Genomic DNA, 18,619 nt, shown 5'->3' with positions numbered 1-18,619 from the left:
ATCTTTTATTCCGTCTCAATGAATCTACCGTCGGATATCTGACAAAGCATAGAGGCGATATCTGACCGATCATGTCCTCCGGAGCGACAGAAGTTACGACCAGTCCAGCCTTGGATAATGCAAGCTTGTGGCCAGACTGTTGTCATATCGAATCCTTGGGAGACTCGGACGAATAAGTTTCCCCTCCTTCATTAACAACTGGGCTCTTGATCAACCTCGGCTGCTGCCTTTCAGGAGCCAACAGTGGAGCACTGTGGCTGCTTTACTGAGCTCCTGTGTATGAATGAGTGCTACTGTGTGATTGTAAAAGCCTGGAAAAGAGCAAGCACGCTCAGTTGACTTTCATGGATATAAGACTGTTAAAAAAGTGTTTCGGTTTGTAAAGGCTTGCCGGAGGATCGGAGCACACCCTGAGGAGGTCTCAGGTTTATGTTAAAACACATAAAACCTCTTTGTGCAGGCCAGAGGGAACCACCTGACAAATTGGCTTGAAGTCCTGGTCAAACACGGACATTTTGGTCTTACGTATTTTTATCTATTTAAATATCTGTTTAGTTTATTTAGTATAGATGTTTTATGTCAAAAACTCTTGTGTGAATGGTCCGTTCTTATTGTCTTCAAGATAAAATATGAATACAGGTTTTACAGTGAACACTTTGCGGGCTGTATGTTTGTTTGTGTCTGATGCTCATCTCTATGGAGGAAGTAAGTAACAAAATCACAAACATCTGTGAGACTAGTTCAAACAAATTATACAGTGTGTTTTTCTTGCCAGATTCACTCACAGCGCCCAAAGAAAATAAAACAGTGCAAGAAACAGCCAAAGAGCAAATTGTAAAAGTGCCAGTACTGCGCACTTAGAGCACTAATTTTAAGACACACACTGTGTTACATATGAGGCGGTCTGTGAAAATTCCTCTTCGTAATACTGTGTTTAGTCCTTATAAGCACATGTTGGTATGCTAACATGCTAATCTAAGACGGAGAAAGTGATAAAGTGCAGTCCACATCGATTTATTCAATTGTACATTGATAAGAATGTTTATGTTGTTTAGTCTGGTGCCTCCTATAAGTGGAGTTAGCAGATGTAGGCTCATGCACAAGACCTGGCACATGTTTGCATTTATATTCTCATTTAAAACAAGCTCTGCGGTTGCAAAATCAAACTGTGTTATAGTTTACAGTTTACATTCTTCTATTGTGACTTACTCTGAGCCAGGAAAAACCCTGACCCCTGTATATTTGAGTTTCTGCTCAGGGTACACAGACTGTTCTGTTCACCTGTTTGCTAGTGTGTGTGTGTGTGTGTGTGTGTGTGTGCGCGCGCATATACTGTATAAACTGGAGTTGTCAGGCAGATCTTTACCCTCAGTTCCTCCCTAGTGAGCCTCACTAACCTTGGGATGGAAGGATACTGGGGGGGAAGCGTGGACGGGTGGGGAAAAAAAAGAGGAGGAAAAAAGGGGAGAAGGGGTGTAGTGAAGTGAGAGTGTGAGTTCAGGTGTGGGATACGGCAAGATGGATTGCCCAACCCAACAGGCAATTCATCACTGTCAGAGAGAGAGAGGGGGAAAGAGAGAGTGGGGAGAGAGGAAAGGAGAGAGGGAGGGTGAGGGATGCAGAGGAGAAGGGGTAGGATGGAGGTCTTGAGGGATGATGGATAAGAAGTAGGTGGAGGACAAGAAAGGGGGGAAAAAAGAGTTGTGAAAGAGTAAGCCACTGAATTATACTTTACTCAAACTACAAGCATGTCCAGATATGACACACAGGAAAGCCTTGGAGCTATAGGCAGCGGGTTTTCTGTGTGTACTGTGCTTCCTGCATTGAAACGCCCTGTAGAGGAGACCAGGGCCTGTTGTTGCACTTTTTGCAATTTACACTTTGACTTCTATTTCTACTACGCTCTCACGTTTCCACTGACTATAACATGCAACTAATTATCATTTTTTACTGTATTTGACAGGGACAATGCATATTAATAGCATTTCTGAAAGTATGCCAAAGTTAGCCAGAAAGCTCACTGTCAGTACCTGAAACACTGTTTGCCAATTCAGTTTTTATCTTACAAAACATTTCTTTAGTGATTCTCATAAAACTTGTTTGGATTTTTATGTCAGACCAGTATCCAAAAACAGTACATCTGATAGAAACGTCATTTTCAGTTTAACCTCAAAAACAGGTTTGTTGGTAACTTACTGCCGAAGTTTCAAACGTGGCTCCTTCTTTGTCAGCAAGGAGGCAATCGAACCAACCACGTGCAGAGTGAGTGACACTACCGTAGCTTGTTTCTGACTGGAGGAATTCAAGGTGGAGTGTGTGTAACTTCAGTCGTCAGTAAAGCTTGTAAAGTAACTTTGTAGCTGAGTGTGTTGGACCGGCCCTTACCGACTCTTCCCTCTGTGTGGATCTTTTGGTTCAGCGTGTGGAGAATACCAACGCTAGGTGAAGAAATTTCTCACTGGAAATAATTAGAAGCTGACATGACACTGACACAGCTGGACAACCCTTTTACAGTAGAGCACCATGCTGAATATTCAGAGATCCAGACCCTATTAAGACTGATATTGAATGACTGACCCATTTATGTTTAGCTGGAAATCCATTTAGCTGTATCTTTAAAGAGTATAGAGAGGATGGCAACAAATGAGCTGTATGTTTATGGTGAGTTTTTACAGGATTAACCCCCTGAGCCACCTGCACCTCCTGCAGACACCCCATGTGAAAACAGACATTTACATACACTACTGCCCCACTTCAATTTACCAGCAATGAAGTCAAGTCTGTCAGATGCAGGACAACCAGCTAACTGGCAGCTACCTAACATGCTCAACTAGATCATTTCCCCATGTAGCTTTGGTAGCAAATTCTTCATTTAGCATTGTAGCTCTGACGCAGATGGTGCACTCGTTTAGAAACAGACTGCAGACTTAACATGCAGTTCATTTACAGTCAGGCACCACCACAGGTAGCCAGATAATTTAAAAACAGGCGCCAGCAAGTCACTTCCACATAAAAAAAACAGGCACTAATTTAAACAACTATTTCATTTACAGCTGAGCACCGATGTAGATGGCCAGCTTATAAAAACCAGGCTCTCTTACAGCCAGTCAGCTTATTTATGTTGTAGAAGAGAGGGGCTTGTCTGTAGTTTTAACACTGTACAAGCTGGGGCAAGATTTGTGGCTCAGGCTGTTAATGGGAGGGCAGCATTGCCCACACAGTAGATACACACACGCAGCTCAGCAGACACACTCTCTTAAATGTGCATGAAGAATACATGAAACATGCACAAATACTTTTTTCGTTTGCATGAGAGCATGACAGAGAGAGAGAGAGAGAGAGAGAGAGAGACTTTGTGTAGCTGATCTAATCCGTCCACAGCATCTGTTTCCAGTTCTCCGTACTGTCTTTGATCGGGTTTAACGTTCCGCGACACACATACACACTGATCGAGCGATGCTATTTTTGAATATGTGTGTTCAGTGAGGTAAACACAACTTTGGGAGCAGGATGGCTGATGAGCACTTGACCCAAGATAATCCATGGCAACGTCCAGACAGGCAATTAATTATAGTCGTCAATCCCAAACAGCGGCTGCATGAATGCGGCCTCTGGCAGGCTGCAGACCAAAGTACGTCACCAGTGTGGTCTGAGGATGTGGCTCAGAGACTCCCTGAAGGCCTCCTTTAAAGACCTTCGCACTGACCCTGCTTCGTGAGAGTCGCCTGCCCACAGCCATTCAAAGAAGTAACACTCAAAGGTTGCTAACACGACTGCTTAGATCATCAAAGCCGCTGTCTCGTCCCCTGGGTGATCCAACCCTGCTGCTTCTGCACTCGCTGCAGCTGAGAGTAAGGACTTCCCTCAGCAAGTGGTGCAGACAGTCCCCTTGATCCAGAGACAAGTGATGGTGGTGGTGTGAAACCACATGGTTGTGTGTGTGTCTTGACACTTGAGCACCAAGAGGAAGATTGGTGTGTATGTGGGTACCAAAACATCACCTCTCACACCTGCATTATCACTGACACACACACACACACACACACACACACACACACACACACACACACACACAGCATTATACAGTGCACACATGCTGCTCAAACATCCACACACAAATATGTGCACACAAACACACTTAAAGTCTCCAGCGAGATGGAAAACAGCAGGTAATTTACATCCCCTATAGCTAGCTGTGTGTGTGTGTGTGTGTGTGTGTGCGTGCTAATTAATTTCTGCATTGCCATGGCAACACAAACATTCTAATGCGTTTTTCTTTGTTATTAACATGGCGTGTAAACATCACAAGGGAGTGTGTGTGCACGTGTGTAGACATAAGAGTGTGTCTGTTCATCTAAATGTGGGAACAAGTGACTTCATGCAGGCGTGTGTGTGTGTGTGTGTGTGTGTGTGTGTGTGTCCAACCATTGTATCCAAATGCATCGAACTCCTTCCCCCGTTAGTGGATCATATGAAAGAATGACCAATTAAAAAGGTGATTAAAGGAGACAGACAGTACTTCAGAGAGAGAGCGGAGTGTGTGTGTGTTTGTGTGTGTGTGTGTGTGTGTGTGTGTGTGTGTGTGTGTGCAGGTAATAAATGAGTGCGAGACAGAGAGAAAGAAAATCTACCGAGATCCTTGAATTATTTTTCACCGAGGGGAAAAAGAAAGAAACAAAGAGGAAAATTTGGTCTAGATGCTCCCTAACATGCTATTGAAGAGCTGTTTCTGCTTTGGGATATTTTTGCTGCCTGCTACAAAAACACTAATCTGCCTCTTAGCTAGCTTTCACTCCCATACGCACACTGAGTTAATTGGGTGTTTACTTATTAAGTCAACAAATAAATTGCGCATTCAGCCTGAAATCTGGACACGATAACCATACTTGCTTTGTTCCATTCATGCTTCTTCACACAATCTGTCGTCTTCTTTTTCGTCTTTACTCTCGTTCTTCTTCTTCTTCTTCTGCCTCTCTCCCTCCATTTGAACATGGTCAGACATTTATAATGAACACTATGCTTTTAGTGTTATATACTGTTATACTGATGTTCTTTCTGTTCATTCTGAACATGTTAGTAATAAATGATTCATCAGGGCTCGGCTGTGTATTGTTATTATATCATTATTGTGATATGAGACTATGAATTGTCTCAGATATTGTTATATTGGGAGATTGCAAGGACTGTCTTTTGAACTTAGTAGACTGTTAAACTTTCTTTATCCATTTAGTCAATAGATTTATAGTTAATTATTTATCAAAAATCTTATTGTGTTAATATTTTATGGAAGTGTCAATATTCATCCCTACAGTATTACTGTGTTATCGATATGGAGGTAATTGATCATAAAATGTTGTGATATTTGAAACTTTCAACCAGTCCCAGTATTTATGAAGGTTTTTTTTTAGGCGATTTCAAAATATCAAGATATAAACTGTGTATAGTGAAACAGCCCAAAAATAGTGCAATGCTACTAAAAGGCTATATCGCCCAGCCCTGCGGTTTAATACATCATGTTGTGTGTATGTTTCTGATCTCCTGCCTGACACATTGAGTAATTTAGTAAGGTTTAGTAAGGTTGAGTAAGGTTTAATACATCATGTTGTGTGTAGGTTTCTGATCTCCTGCCTGACACATTGAGTAATTTACGATGGAAAAACTGGACTGTGCTTTATCCCTTCTTGACTGGTAGCTGAGGTGAATGATGCACTGATGACAGCTTAATGTCTCCTCCGCTGAAGACAGTTTGACTGAAAGACCGGCAGTAAATCACATGTGGGGAAAGCGAAGCAGCTCTTAAAGCTCTATTGCTTTAACAAAAGCTTAGCTTAAAAAATGCTCTGGGCAGGTTGCTAGATGAAAGCCAACATGTGCAGCCTTTCTTTTACAAACTAGTCCCCCCCCCAGATGTGTGTACCTGTCTCCAGCTCTCAGTCTAACATCTGTCCCTGGATATTATACAGGTGAATGTGAAGGCTGGATGACAAACTGCCCTGTCCTGAGAGTGTGAGAGACAAATGCCACACAAGAGATTGAGAGTTGAGAGACAGAGTGTGTTTTGTAGCGATAGCGAGAGAGACCTGTGTTTGACCTCTGTCACCGTAACATTTATCCTACAAGTGTGTCCATCCAGGTGTGTGTGTGTGTGTGTGTGTGTGTGTGTGTGTCATTTATAACCTTGGTGTTATTGACCTTGCTCACGCACCAGACTCCTTCGCATGCACACACACAGACGCACACTATCATTCTCCATCATGAGAGACCAATGTGTGTGATCATGGGCCACCAATGCACTTGATGGATACACTCACACACACACAATTTATAGTATTTTCTTCTCAGTGTCTTTCTGTTGGCTTCCATTTTATCATTCTTCATCGTTCTTTTATCATTCTGTCACACACTCACTCCTGCCCTTCTCCTGTGTGTGTGTGTGTGTGTGCCCTGTCAGAGCAGGTGCAAGCGACCGTCTGCACCTCTTCTGCATGGATTCACTGATCCCAGACCTGCTGAGAAATGTATGTGTGTGTGTAGGTGTGTGTATGTGTTACGGATTGTGTGTACAGGATCAAATAGTGGGGGGAATGAATGAGGGGAGAGATGAGGGGAGGTAAATGAGTATGGGGGGAGGAAAGATTTACCTTCCTTGGTCACTCGTCTGGAACTGATTACACACACACACACACACACACACACACACACACACACACACACACACACACACACATAAACCAGTGTCATTCTGGCACTAACTGACTGAGGACGTGCTCCTCCTCTTCTCTCCTTCCTTCCCTGTGTTCGGTGAGGAATTAGGCCGTCGTCTGTCACCGCAGTTCCTTTCTCTCTGATCTGCCATTTTCTTCTTCTTTTTTCTTATTTCAGAGTGTCATGCAATCATACAGTTCTAAATATAGTAGTCGAACCAGGGAATGACAACGGTTTTAAAAAATAGGGATAATTTTAATGGAGGTGCAAAGCAATTGCACAGCTCAGTGTCAAATTGTCGGCTTGTATCCAGTCAGTGGTGGACAGAGTGTGTGTGTGTGTGTGTGCGTGTGTGTGTGTGTGTAAGTCTTGTTGTGTCCAACAGCACATTCTCCTGAACTCTTTACCTCCTGTGTGCTCTCTCTCCCTCTCTCTCTCGTTCTCTCTCTCTCTCAGACACACACACACAGTAAGAGACAAACTGGACTGAGCTGTCTTTTCTAATCAAATCTCAGTAATAGCATCCTTCTGTGTTCAGTCTACACACACACACAAACACACACACACAGTCACAGCTACACACTGATTGTCAACACACTAACAGTCGCTGAGGTCACTGTTCAGTTCGTCTCTGTCTCCCTCCTTTCTCTCCGTTCTGTCACTCACTCCATCCATCGCCGAGTAGAGCTGAGGCGGTGTTCGTCTGCCCCTGTAGGAGGAAATGAATCACACACACTCATAGACTATCTGTGCCGCTGAGAGAGATTGAGTCACTCACAGAATACTGATGAACTCAGAGGTGAGGAGAAGCCTGGAGGAGAGATGCGATGACAGAACAGAGAGAGAGGGAGGAAATATAAAGGTTCACGACGAGACGCTGTTACTTAACCATGACCTTAGTATAATGGTGTAATGACACTAATAACACGAGTGTGAATGTGATACTGTGGAAGACTTGGGAAAATAAAATTGCTTACACTCAGATTTTCATATGAAACTTCTTAAGATTGTTTTTCCTGGACTGAACTGTAGTTTGTCTGGCAATATAAAACCACACTAATGGGAGAAAGAGTGTGTGTGTGTGTGTGTGTGTGTGTGTGTGTGTGTGTGTGTGTGTGTGTGTGTGTGTGTGCGTGTGTGTCTGTGGACCAGGGGAATGTAAACAAACTCAGAGTTGAGCTGGTCTGCTGAAAGATGAGCTGGAAATATCAAAATAGAAGCATTAATGGTAAGAAAAAATTCGATGGGGTCAAAGAGAGGGCACAAAGAGAGAAAGACGGTATCTGTGCGTGTGTGTGTGTGCATGTTATACATACCCTGTACAAGAGTGTTAATGGCATTACATGGATGTGTGTGTGTGTATTCAAGAAGTGTTCTCTCTCAGACCTCCTTCACTCCCTCTTCTTCAAAACATGGCTCCCCTTTTCTTATTTTTTTTCTTATTTTTCATTTTTTCAATCTGGCAGCTTGGCTGCTCCCCAAATCTCAGCTAATTTGGAACGACTGAGCCCTCATCCCAAGGACTGTACACCGTGTCCACTTTATTGCTCCTCTGGTTGCCTGTCTGCTGTGCCAGTGTGTGAGTGTGTGTGACAGGGAGATACAAGGGGGTCGAAAGAGGCCAAGAGAGATTAAATGTTCCTTTTTCCTCAAATTTTTGGGCAGGGATCTGACTCGTCCAAGTCTCTCCAAACAGGAAAAGCAGGACTTCTATTTGGCATTGATTGAAGGAAAGCTTCACAGGTTCTTCACTGTGGTTTATTTTTTATCTCTCTCCAACACATTCTTTATAACAACTGACATGGACAGCCAGTGAAAGTAGACTCTGCTCTCTTGCACTGATTGCAAACTTTTTAATACTATTTACTGAACTCTTCACTGAACGTTGCAGAAAAGATCCATAACATCTCTTTGGCAGCACAGTGCACTTGTCACCTATTCACCTTTCTGTGTCACAGCTGCGCCACGTTTCTACCATTGTACGACTAAACATACTGCGTCCCTCTAAATCCCTACACATTATGAGACATTGGGTTGCTGGACATGGGCACCATCCAGGGCAGCCAACAGCACAATAACTAAATTCACCTGTACCTCTACAGGCTTTTAAAGCACAGAAACACTCAAAGCCAACAGCACAAAACCTAGAAGTGAATTGGACTGTATCTCAACAATAGATGATTCACTGTGCAGGTACACTCAATTAAAGCCGACAGCAAATTAGCAAAATCCATTGTTCTCAGCCACAAATAAGAGCTCCATTCATGCCACCCCTAAAACGAACAGAAACAAAGCCTGAGACACAACCGCCGAGTGGCCCTTCACACAGAATTTATAATGCTGTTTTATAGCACTTGTTGGTGCTTGTTCGCGCTCGGTTTCTTTCCTCTGACGACTCCAAAGTGAATGTTTTGGCTGTTCTCTCACTATTTCAGTAGGACTTTTGGGGCTCTGTTACACGGGTTTAACCTGAGGAAACGCCTGATCCAACATAAAATACATCTAATAGCTGAAGTGTACTGTGTGCAAAAAGATTTGGTCAGTCTTGTGTGAAAATACAACATTTTTCTACCCAGCAGAAAATGTGTCATAACCCTGTGGCTAAGCAGGATTATTGAACATACAGAGAAAAACTGAATAAATGCAGTCATGAATAGTCAACTGTATTCTGAGTCTGCCTCCACCTCAGCCTCCTCTCCTCCAGTTGGCCTAGTCTAATGCGTGTCAATCCGAAAACATGTTTAGATTATGTGTGTGTGTGTGTGTGTGTGTGTGTATGATAGAGAGAGAGAGAGAGAGAGAGAGAGAGAGAGAGAGAGAGAGAGAGAGACACTAGCACCTTATTATGTAGCCTAGAGCGTGTGTGTGTGTGTTTGTGTGTGTAGCGTCTCATGCCATCCAGGAATATGTGTGTGTGTATGCCTGCCTGCACGTGTGTACAGTATGTATGTGTTTTAAAACACCGTCCTATTCGCCATGCTACTTAGTTTGAGTAACAAGGTAGCCTTTATCCACACACACACACACACGCACACACACAGCTCAGATGCTCGCCAAGGAGCTCCTGCCATGCATGTGTGCGTGAATGTGTGTGTATCTTGTGGTCTTGTGGTTTGTTGACATAGCCTGGCGGGCAGCTCTCACATTGAGAGGGCGCATTTTACCATTAGATGAAATGTTGTTTTGTGAAGACACACAATCACACACACACACACACACACAGAACACAGACAGTGTATTGATTGGGGAAAGGTAATAGAGGCATATTTGTGTGTACCAGACAGTGTGTTACATTCACTCACTGTTTTTTTTTGCTAACAGGCTCTCATTACATTAGTAGATAGGCCACCAAGGAGGCTGACCACACACACAGATCCAGGCAGTCCACAGTTAGGTCGGCTTTGGGTGAAAATTTTAATATATTATTTTTTTGATCGTTGCTAAGCTGTTTTGTCAATGTAGAACATGACAAATAACGATTTCATTTAGCAAGAAATCTGCTTGTTCTTATACACATGCCGCACTACCTGTCAGTCACTCCTTATTTACACACGTCCCTCCATGTTTTCCGTCTCCTCCATCAATCATCCGTCTCTCTATATTAATGTCCGATTGTCTAAATCAGCTGATAGATTACCTGTGCCCATCACGTGCCTATTGATTGGGCACACATACAAATGCTGCATCTCCATAACTCGTGTATTGATTTAGCTTCACTAACCGCGGCGTGCCCACCCATCACTTTGATTAATACCGTGCATGCACAGCCTCCTTCCTCGCATGTTGTGCTGAGATATTCAAATAAAAGTGTGATAATAAGAGTGATGTTGTTGCTGTTTTGGAATAATTATGACATGATAGCCGAATTCCAAACTTTAATACAATGCTAGTACAAAGATGGTTCTCTCCTGATGCTAGATAGGAGAAAATTGTCGTATGTGGGACAGTAATGCTTTCAGCAAATAGCTTGTTGTTGCTGACAAGATGATGAGGACCAAGTCAAACTCATTTTGAACACACGTGACATTATGTTGGTTAACCATGACTGTCGCTTCCTACAACATGATTAACTCAGTGTCAGTAATGTCAACTAACCAATGAGCAGGCTAGCCGGCTAACGTTAGCTGTGCTATGCTAGTTGAACGTTAACATTAATTTTAATGCTAATGTTTCAGTAGCTTGGTCAGGAGAAACTTTCAGAGCTGACTAGAATCACATTGCAGCATCATGAGCCACTTGCTTGTGTATTTTTCTTAGACCGGCTTCATGCAGCGGCCATTTTCCACTGACATCACACTCAGGGTGAAAAGCTCAAATGCTATACTGCTGTGATCTAGGGTGCGGGTCATATAAACATAGGCAATCTGACAAAATTGTTATCATGTCACTGTTTCCTCATTGGTTAGCAGTAGTAAAGACAGTGGATAGTTTATTCCAGAGGGATATTGAACCATATTTCAAGGTATAACCACATATATGATAACAGCCAATAGTTAGCAAATAATTAGGAAATGTGTTTAATTTAATTTAATTAAGAAATATCAACACACAGGATGTAATCAAACTGTAATGTTTGCGAGGAAGTTGAGTTATCACATATGTTGTTTTACCATGAATAATGGCCAAATGTGCCTCTAGATTTTCTCAATCCATCATCTTTTAGTTGCTCATCAGTTGGGAGGCTATAAAATAAACCATTTGGACCAAAAACACAATTTGACAGGTTGCCTACATTTATGCAACTTGCAACCTGGAACACAGGAGCAGAATATTTTGCCTACCATTCAGATTTACCACCCAGGGCTCAACTTTGGAGGAAAATCACCTCTGTGGGAAAATAATTATATTAATGCAACATATCCTTCTCTCGATTATATGAAGAGCTAAGAGTGCCAGTCTTTTAAATGTTTAGCCATTTTTTTTGTTCACCATTCTTAAGCATCTTTTGGAAATGTTTCCCTCTGCATCTGCCTAATTGGCAAAATATTGCACTACTACAATCCTTTTTTTCGACCAACATTAGTTCTGGACTGTCTGCCGGGGATAACTCTAGGATAACGCTTGCTTAACAGTGACAGGTTGCTCGGTGGCTGTTCCCAGCCTCGTCTTGTGCTGTGCCGCCTGCTTTTGCCCCCAGTCATGTGGTTGATTCGATGCAGGAGAGAATGCTGTAACAGCCACATGTTGAAGACCAGTTGAATTTCTCTGACCTCGTTTCATCTGTGCCATGTTTTTTTCACAGATTTGATACTTTCCAGTGTATAATTAACGGAAATTTTGTTGCTGTAAACATGTGGTATCTGAAACGTAGTGATGCTTTTGACTGACTTAGTTTGGATCAACATGTGTAATTAATTGGTGAATTTTCTTTGTGCGCTCACTATTCTGATACTCACACATCAGTGTTTCTGTTGTGAAGTCAACTGGATAGAAAATGCGGCTGCAAATGTGCTATATCAACCAGGATAACATTTTTGAAGGAGTCTGATTGTAATGGCTCTGTTTTGCAATGCAGATGGTGATAGCAGTCATTCAGGATCAAGCTGTTTCAGAGAAAATATTTCATGTCATCTGTGTGGATGAATGTGCACCGATTAGCATTAGATAAGTACCGCATTTCATTCTTGTGGAGACGGCACATGTTCGGAAAAGGCTGGATTAGCACGAGATGGTTTTTACGTGCGAACGTGCACCCGGTTTGCTGTAACTACCACTTGTGCAGAGAAGGACGACGGCCTACACAGATACCTGACTTTAGTGTTACGGAAGAGGTGGGCTGGATGTGAGCGGGAAGGTAATTACAGTTATTAAGAGAGTTGGCACCACCTACCACAGATGTTTTGTTGGATTAAAGGGGCTCCAGCTCCGTGGATGTACACTCTCTGATAATAACACTGGCAATACACCTACACTTAGCTAACAATTAGCTCAAAGCGTCACGCTCGGCCGATTTTAATCCCACCATCAAGACAGAACCTTGAGCAAAGCCAGACTTTTATAAGGAAAAACGGTTTCTATTTAACGACCCTTTGTCAGATAACGTGTCTAATAGTTCAGATAAAATTAGAAAGAATATTTTCAGCGGGGTCAGGCAAGGTTTAGACACAGATGTGTATCGGGGTGTGCGTGTGTTTTGCTCGTTAACTTTGATATTTGGACCAGAGAGTCGTGGCAGGAGATTTAAGGTGGATTTGCTCGGTGCGAGTGGCTCCAATTAGTCTGGGAAAAAACATGTGCGCACGTACACGCACACACACATAACACATACCTGTACGTGCACATTCGCTCATGCACACAGGCACAGATAACTGCGCAAAACAAATTGGACAAATATCCGGATTTCCGCTCTCAAGAAAGCACACTGATTGTTCACACACACGCACGCACACACTGTCACAATGCAGGGTGAAGGATGAAAAAAAACACATACAGTGGCCCAACATAAGGAAAGAAAAGTCTTGGCCTAACACAAGTAAAGATATTCTTGAACAACATCTAAATCCCGAGCCTTATTAAAGTTGATCATGAAAAATTTATAGACAAAAGCAGAGCACCGGTTTCTTGTTTTGCCATCGCTGTGATGTCACATTTCACGACCCAAGGTGACCAGTTATTGCCGTCCGGACAACAATTGGATTTCCTGGAGGAGTCGCATCTTTAGCTGTTGAGCTGTTGTTGTCATGCATCACCGTTATAGGCTCTGTGCTTTCACAGTGCTGAGACCAGTGATCGCCATGCCCTCAGATTTATATTCCACTTCACAGAGCCCTTTTGCACTTTCCGCCACTGCACAAACATGAACCGAAATAGCGAGGGTGCTTAAAGGCGCCCACACAGTCTGTGTGCTCCAGATCTACTGCCTTGAACTTGTCATTGCGCTTAAAGAGAGCCCATGTCTGAAACCAATGTGGTGTTTTGTTTTTGTTGTTCTTAGCACTTTGTGGTGCGCCTCACCAATTTCAGCTCCAGAAGAATAGAAAAATGGGTTTTTTTAAAATTGAGAAGATGAAAATACTCAAATTGTCAGGGACTGTTTACTTGCTGAGCGCAGTTTCATTTAGCTTAGATGTCAATACATGTAATTACAACAACAAGGATGTGATTTAACGCGTGTCTGACATTTTCAAAGACTCGCTATTTGATATTTTGAACCTCTTTGTGAAGCATGCCCGTGCCGCTCCCTCTGCATCGTGTAGATTTCATTACCTTTTTACGGATAAAGAGATAAAATCTGGTAATTTCTCATCGCCTAAAATTAAAAAGTCAAGGAATTAACCTCTTGTATGGAGAAAAAAAGTGGCTGCTGTTTTATCCCTGTTATTTTCAGTGTTTATGGCACTGAGATGCTTTACAGATGATGCAAAGGTGAACATAATGTCAAGCTGCTCTGTGGCAAAATTCATGCTGACAACGAGAGAAGGGAGAGGAAGGCTGGAGGCAAGAGGCTGTCATTTCTGTATTAGAGGACTCTCCTCGCTGCCAGCTTTTGTGACACTTTCACCCTTTCGACCTTTGGTATTAGTCTACAGTGTGTGTGTGTGTGTGTGTGTGTGTGTGTGCTTGCTCTTACATATCCTTCTCTTGGTGTGCATGCCTCTCTACATATCTTCCCCCAGGCTACGATGTTTCTTGGCTTTTCCATAAATATTCATAGTCATGATTTGTGCGACATGCTTATCATTTCTTCTCCCCTCCTCTCCTCCAAGTTCTTCCTTCAGTTACATTCTCAGTCCAGTCCAGCTCCAGACATGCTGTTCCTGCTTCATTTAGCTTCCTGTTTATTCCTCCAGACACCAAACCTAATCCCATTTTTTCTCTCCGTCTCTCTCTCTCTCCCTACAGGATCCGTCCTTCTCTCTCCTCCTTCACGATAAGCTCCAGGTGCCAAACAGTTCCCGGCGGGCGTGGAACGAACGCGACAGCCGCTGTGATGTCTGCGCCACTCACCTCACTCAGCTCAAACAGGAAGCTGTGCGCATGGTCCTCACTCTCGACCAGTGGGACTTGTCTCCCACTTCTTCCCCGACAGCCCTGATCGGACGATATGGATCTCAAGGACCTCCGGGTCCAATGGGAGCATCTGGAGCTGGATCTCGAGATTGGCCTCCGCCTTTCCTCCCTTCTTCTTCCTCCTCGGCTGCTGCCGCCATTTCACATCCTCCTCACCAGTCCTCCCAGTCACCTTCCCCGAGCCCAAGCCAGACCCCAACGCCCAGCCCGAGCCACGGACCATCCAACACCGGCCATGGGAGTCCCTCAGCAGGGCAAACGTCCAGCAGCGCTGCCACAAACGCACAACCTCAAGGCCCAGGGCACAGACTGGGGTCCAAGCCCAGCTCCCTGGGGCTGGGAGGTGGGGTGGACAGGAGGAATGGGTCGCCCAGTTCAGGAAAAGCTGGTGCCCAACAGCAACCAGTGACTGGAGTAAGCAGCCCTGGCAATAACGGTGCTAACAGCAGTAATAACGGGGGTGGAGCAGTACTGAGTGCAGCAGCTCTGCAGGCCCATCAGCACCTGAACAGAACTAATGGAGGAGTTACACTCTATCCGTACCAGGTAAGCTACCTGTACATGTTTGTGTGTGTCAGTGTGTGTGTGTGTGCCTTGCAATCACACCTGAAAAACTGTATAGGTACTTCCCACACAAGCACATATCATATACATACTGTGACATGACCTTTTTTTGTATTAGCCACTAACAATACCTGTCTTCCGAGATAATGTGTTCTACATTAACATATAGGCTCCGTTCTTCTTCTCTCTGTGTTCATTTAATTACTTCCATTATGTCTCTTTTGCTCGCCGCTTTCTTACTTCTTTGTTCAGCTCTTACAAAGTCAGTCTTTGCAGAATCTAACCAAGGCAAAGTGGGTGTCTGTGAGTTGCCATGTGTGCGTGTCAGTGTGTCCTTACTAAGACAAGGACACATCTTAGAGAACAAAGGCTGCAAGGTAGACAAGCTTCCTATTTACGGTCCATGCAGGCATCCGTGTGATACATTCTGGTAGGGCAGCAGTGTGTTTCGAAAGACGGGACGTCGCATTGCCCACTCGCAGTGCCGACTCTGATTTAAGACAGATTCAGCAGTTCAAGGTTTATTTCTCACCTAAAATAGCTTCAGACACATTTCACTGAGCTATTTTTTGTCTTGTAAGAGAAAGTCCCCAAACGAGCTGCTGTTGGTCCAGTTTCAAAATCCCCGGAGCAAATATCCTCGAGTGGCATTCGTCCAAACAGGTGCAGCCAGTAATTATTTGCGTGGCGTTTAGCTTAGAGTCCAATTCTGGCCGGCGTCCCATGCCCTCGTGTCAAAAGACGCCCCTGTCAACACGTACTTCAAGCCATTTAAATATAAAACCCAACTATCATTTATAAGAGAGAGAGAAACATGAAACTTCTGGAACAGAAAAGTATCCACAGTATGGGTTGAGTAGCAAACTGCACTTTTAGAACTGCAGCGTGTCCTCCATGTCCTCCTCCTCAACTGTGACGGCAAAACAAGAAATGACACAAACGGCAGACACTGTAAAGTTTTGGGAAATCTACAAAAAGGTGAGTTTTCCTTAAGCTTTTTAACTTGGTGAATAGAGTGTGAGGCCTAAGTATGAGGTTAAGTGAGTGTAATTTAAGGTTATTTAAAACTCTGAGTGCTCCAGTGTTTATTATCACTATACATCCATGTAATTGCTTTGAAATCTTTGACAAATATGCTTGTCAGCCTGAGAATTCTCACATTTTTTAGTTGTTCTCTGTATCATAGTAATCCAGTGATAATTATCTTTACATCCAAAGTATTATGATGACCGCCCAAATCAAAATTAGAATGCGGCCCACAGTGTTGGACTTTGAAAAGCCCCGCTTTCAAAAGAACCAGACATCATGTCCAGACCATCAAGGACAAACTCTGCCTCATAGTCTGGAGTGCTTTATACAACATTTATTGTACTTCATTTGAGCCACTTAGTATTGCTTGTGGGTGTCAATTATAATCTCAAATTGCACAGAGGAGGCTATGAAGTTTATTTTCCCCCAAAAGAGCTCCCCATGAGGACACAGTAATCGACTTCTTGGATTTGATAACCATCTCTTATCAAGAGGGAAGCAAATATACTCTCTGACTGGAATCGAGTCAGGACATGAGGTATTTTGTTGAGGCGATGCAAAGTGAACATGAAAATAATAAAGGCGTTTTTTTAGGAGGTAGACAGGAAGAGAAGGAGCGACAAGAGAGGAAGATGGTGGGAGGGAGAGAACGCCTCAGGTGACGCGTGGTCTAGAGGTGTATGGAGGGAGGCAGGAGAGCTGAGACTCTGGGGGAGATCCAGAGGTGTGTGTGTGTGTGTGTGTGTGTGTGTGTGCGTGCGCGTATGTGTGTGTGTGTATATATGTGTGTGTGTGCGCGCGCATGTGTGTGTGCGTTAACATGTGTGTATGAACGTGTTCTACAGATGTAATAATTCATACAGTGATAATTAAGACTCTGGGGATTCTATGTCACACACCCCCAGTACCCCTTCACTCTTTCACCCTCATTCACTCGCTCTCTCTATCTCTCGCTCACACACACACACACACACACCCTCTCTACTTATTGCTCATGCCTCTTTCTTTCCTTCCTCCCCATTATTTCTCCCATCTTTCGCACACTTTGTCTGTTTCATATTCACTCCCTCGTCTGTCTTCGCAGCTCCAGATCTCTCTCTATTCAGCCCATGACTTGACTCAGATGCAGAGATATGGAGTCGTAGGTGGAAATTACTTTGTACCATCTCTGGAACGGTTTTGCTATCTTGTCCTGCTGGTCAGAAATAAATTAGGCATGTTATGTATTCTCGCCCATCTCTGTGGAAAGTGGAAATGCGTAAGCTGGTCCGTGGAGTTGGTCCACAACATTCATTTTCTGACCACACTAACCCTGAGAACGATGGTGCTGCTTGTATTTGTGTTTGAATTTGTCTACATACAGCATCTATATCAGTGTGCAAGAGTGTGTTTCAGAGTGTCCTGTGTGTACAAATGCTGTGTCCATGATTGCAGGTGCGTGTAATGAAAGTCCCACCGTGCTGTAGTTCTGTGCTCAGTGTTTGAGTCAGTGTCTGGTGTTGGTGGGTGTTAGTGATTCTGAGTGTTCTCGCAGCGACTCTGACAGTAATGGTGTTTCAGCAGGAAAGGAGAAAACAGAGCAGGATAATAAATCACCCTCGTTTAGACTCACCCCTGAGAGGGGAAGTGAAAAAGGGGAGGAGCTGAGAGGAGAGAGGTGATCAAAAAACGGGAATGGAAGTAGAAAGGAGGAAATGAGGAGAAATTAGAGAAAAATGTAGAGAGAGGTAGAGAGATGAGTTTAAAGTAAGAGGATAAGAATAAGAGACAGAGACATCAGTGCATGCAGATGCATTGCTGAGATGACGAGCAACCGCTGTGCTGCAGTGCTTCTAGTTTGAGATCTGCTTTACTGCTATACAGCAAAAGAAAAACCAAAAAACACAAGAGACTGCTATTATTGATGTTCTGGCATCAGCGGAGCCTTCAGGAGGTCGCACAAAGGCGGATGATTTAATCCGACCAAATGAGAAATCTCCTCCAAAATGCTGAAGTTCTTCAGCGAAGAGGAAACAAACGTGCAAGGAGAGACTGCTTACATAAAATACTGGTGGCTGTGCTCACATACCACATAACTTTCTACACCTTCATATATAAAAATGTCCTGTCAGCATTTGTAACTTTGTAATAGGCAGGCTAACGTTTGCCAAGTTGCCAGTCAACACAAGAAAAAATGTGTTGTCCTCCCGTAGACCCTCCCAAGGAGAAATGGGTGGAGGAGCTTCAGGATTCAGCATTATTTTGTGACAAATCCACTTCTCAGTCAAACAGTACTCTGGAACAGCAGCACTACCAATGGGGGGTCATGATT

At 43.6% G+C, this 18,619-nt stretch overlaps 1 protein-coding gene across 11 annotated transcripts in view; it reads left to right on the top strand.

The window, feature by feature from the left end:
• Positions 1–18,619, top strand: part of kif26ba (kinesin family member 26Ba) — a 91,686-nt gene that overhangs the window by 16,872 nt on the left and 56,195 nt on the right. For all 11 annotated transcript variants that reach the window (XM_037095102.1, XM_037095105.1, XM_037095100.1 and 8 more), the window contains one exon: positions 14,548–15,261. In XM_037095102.1, coding sequence (XP_036950997.1) covers positions 14,548–15,261 — 714 coding nt within the window. The remainder of the gene's footprint in view (positions 1–14,547; positions 15,262–18,619) is intronic.

The sequence above is a fragment of the Acanthopagrus latus genome, chromosome 4, assembly GCF_904848185.1.
Source record: "Acanthopagrus latus isolate v.2019 chromosome 4, fAcaLat1.1, whole genome shotgun sequence".
NCBI classification, from domain to species: domain Eukaryota; kingdom Metazoa; phylum Chordata; class Actinopteri; order Spariformes; family Sparidae; genus Acanthopagrus; species Acanthopagrus latus.
The sequence above is the reverse complement of the archived record's forward strand: the minus strand, read 5'-3'. Positions and strand labels throughout refer to the sequence as shown.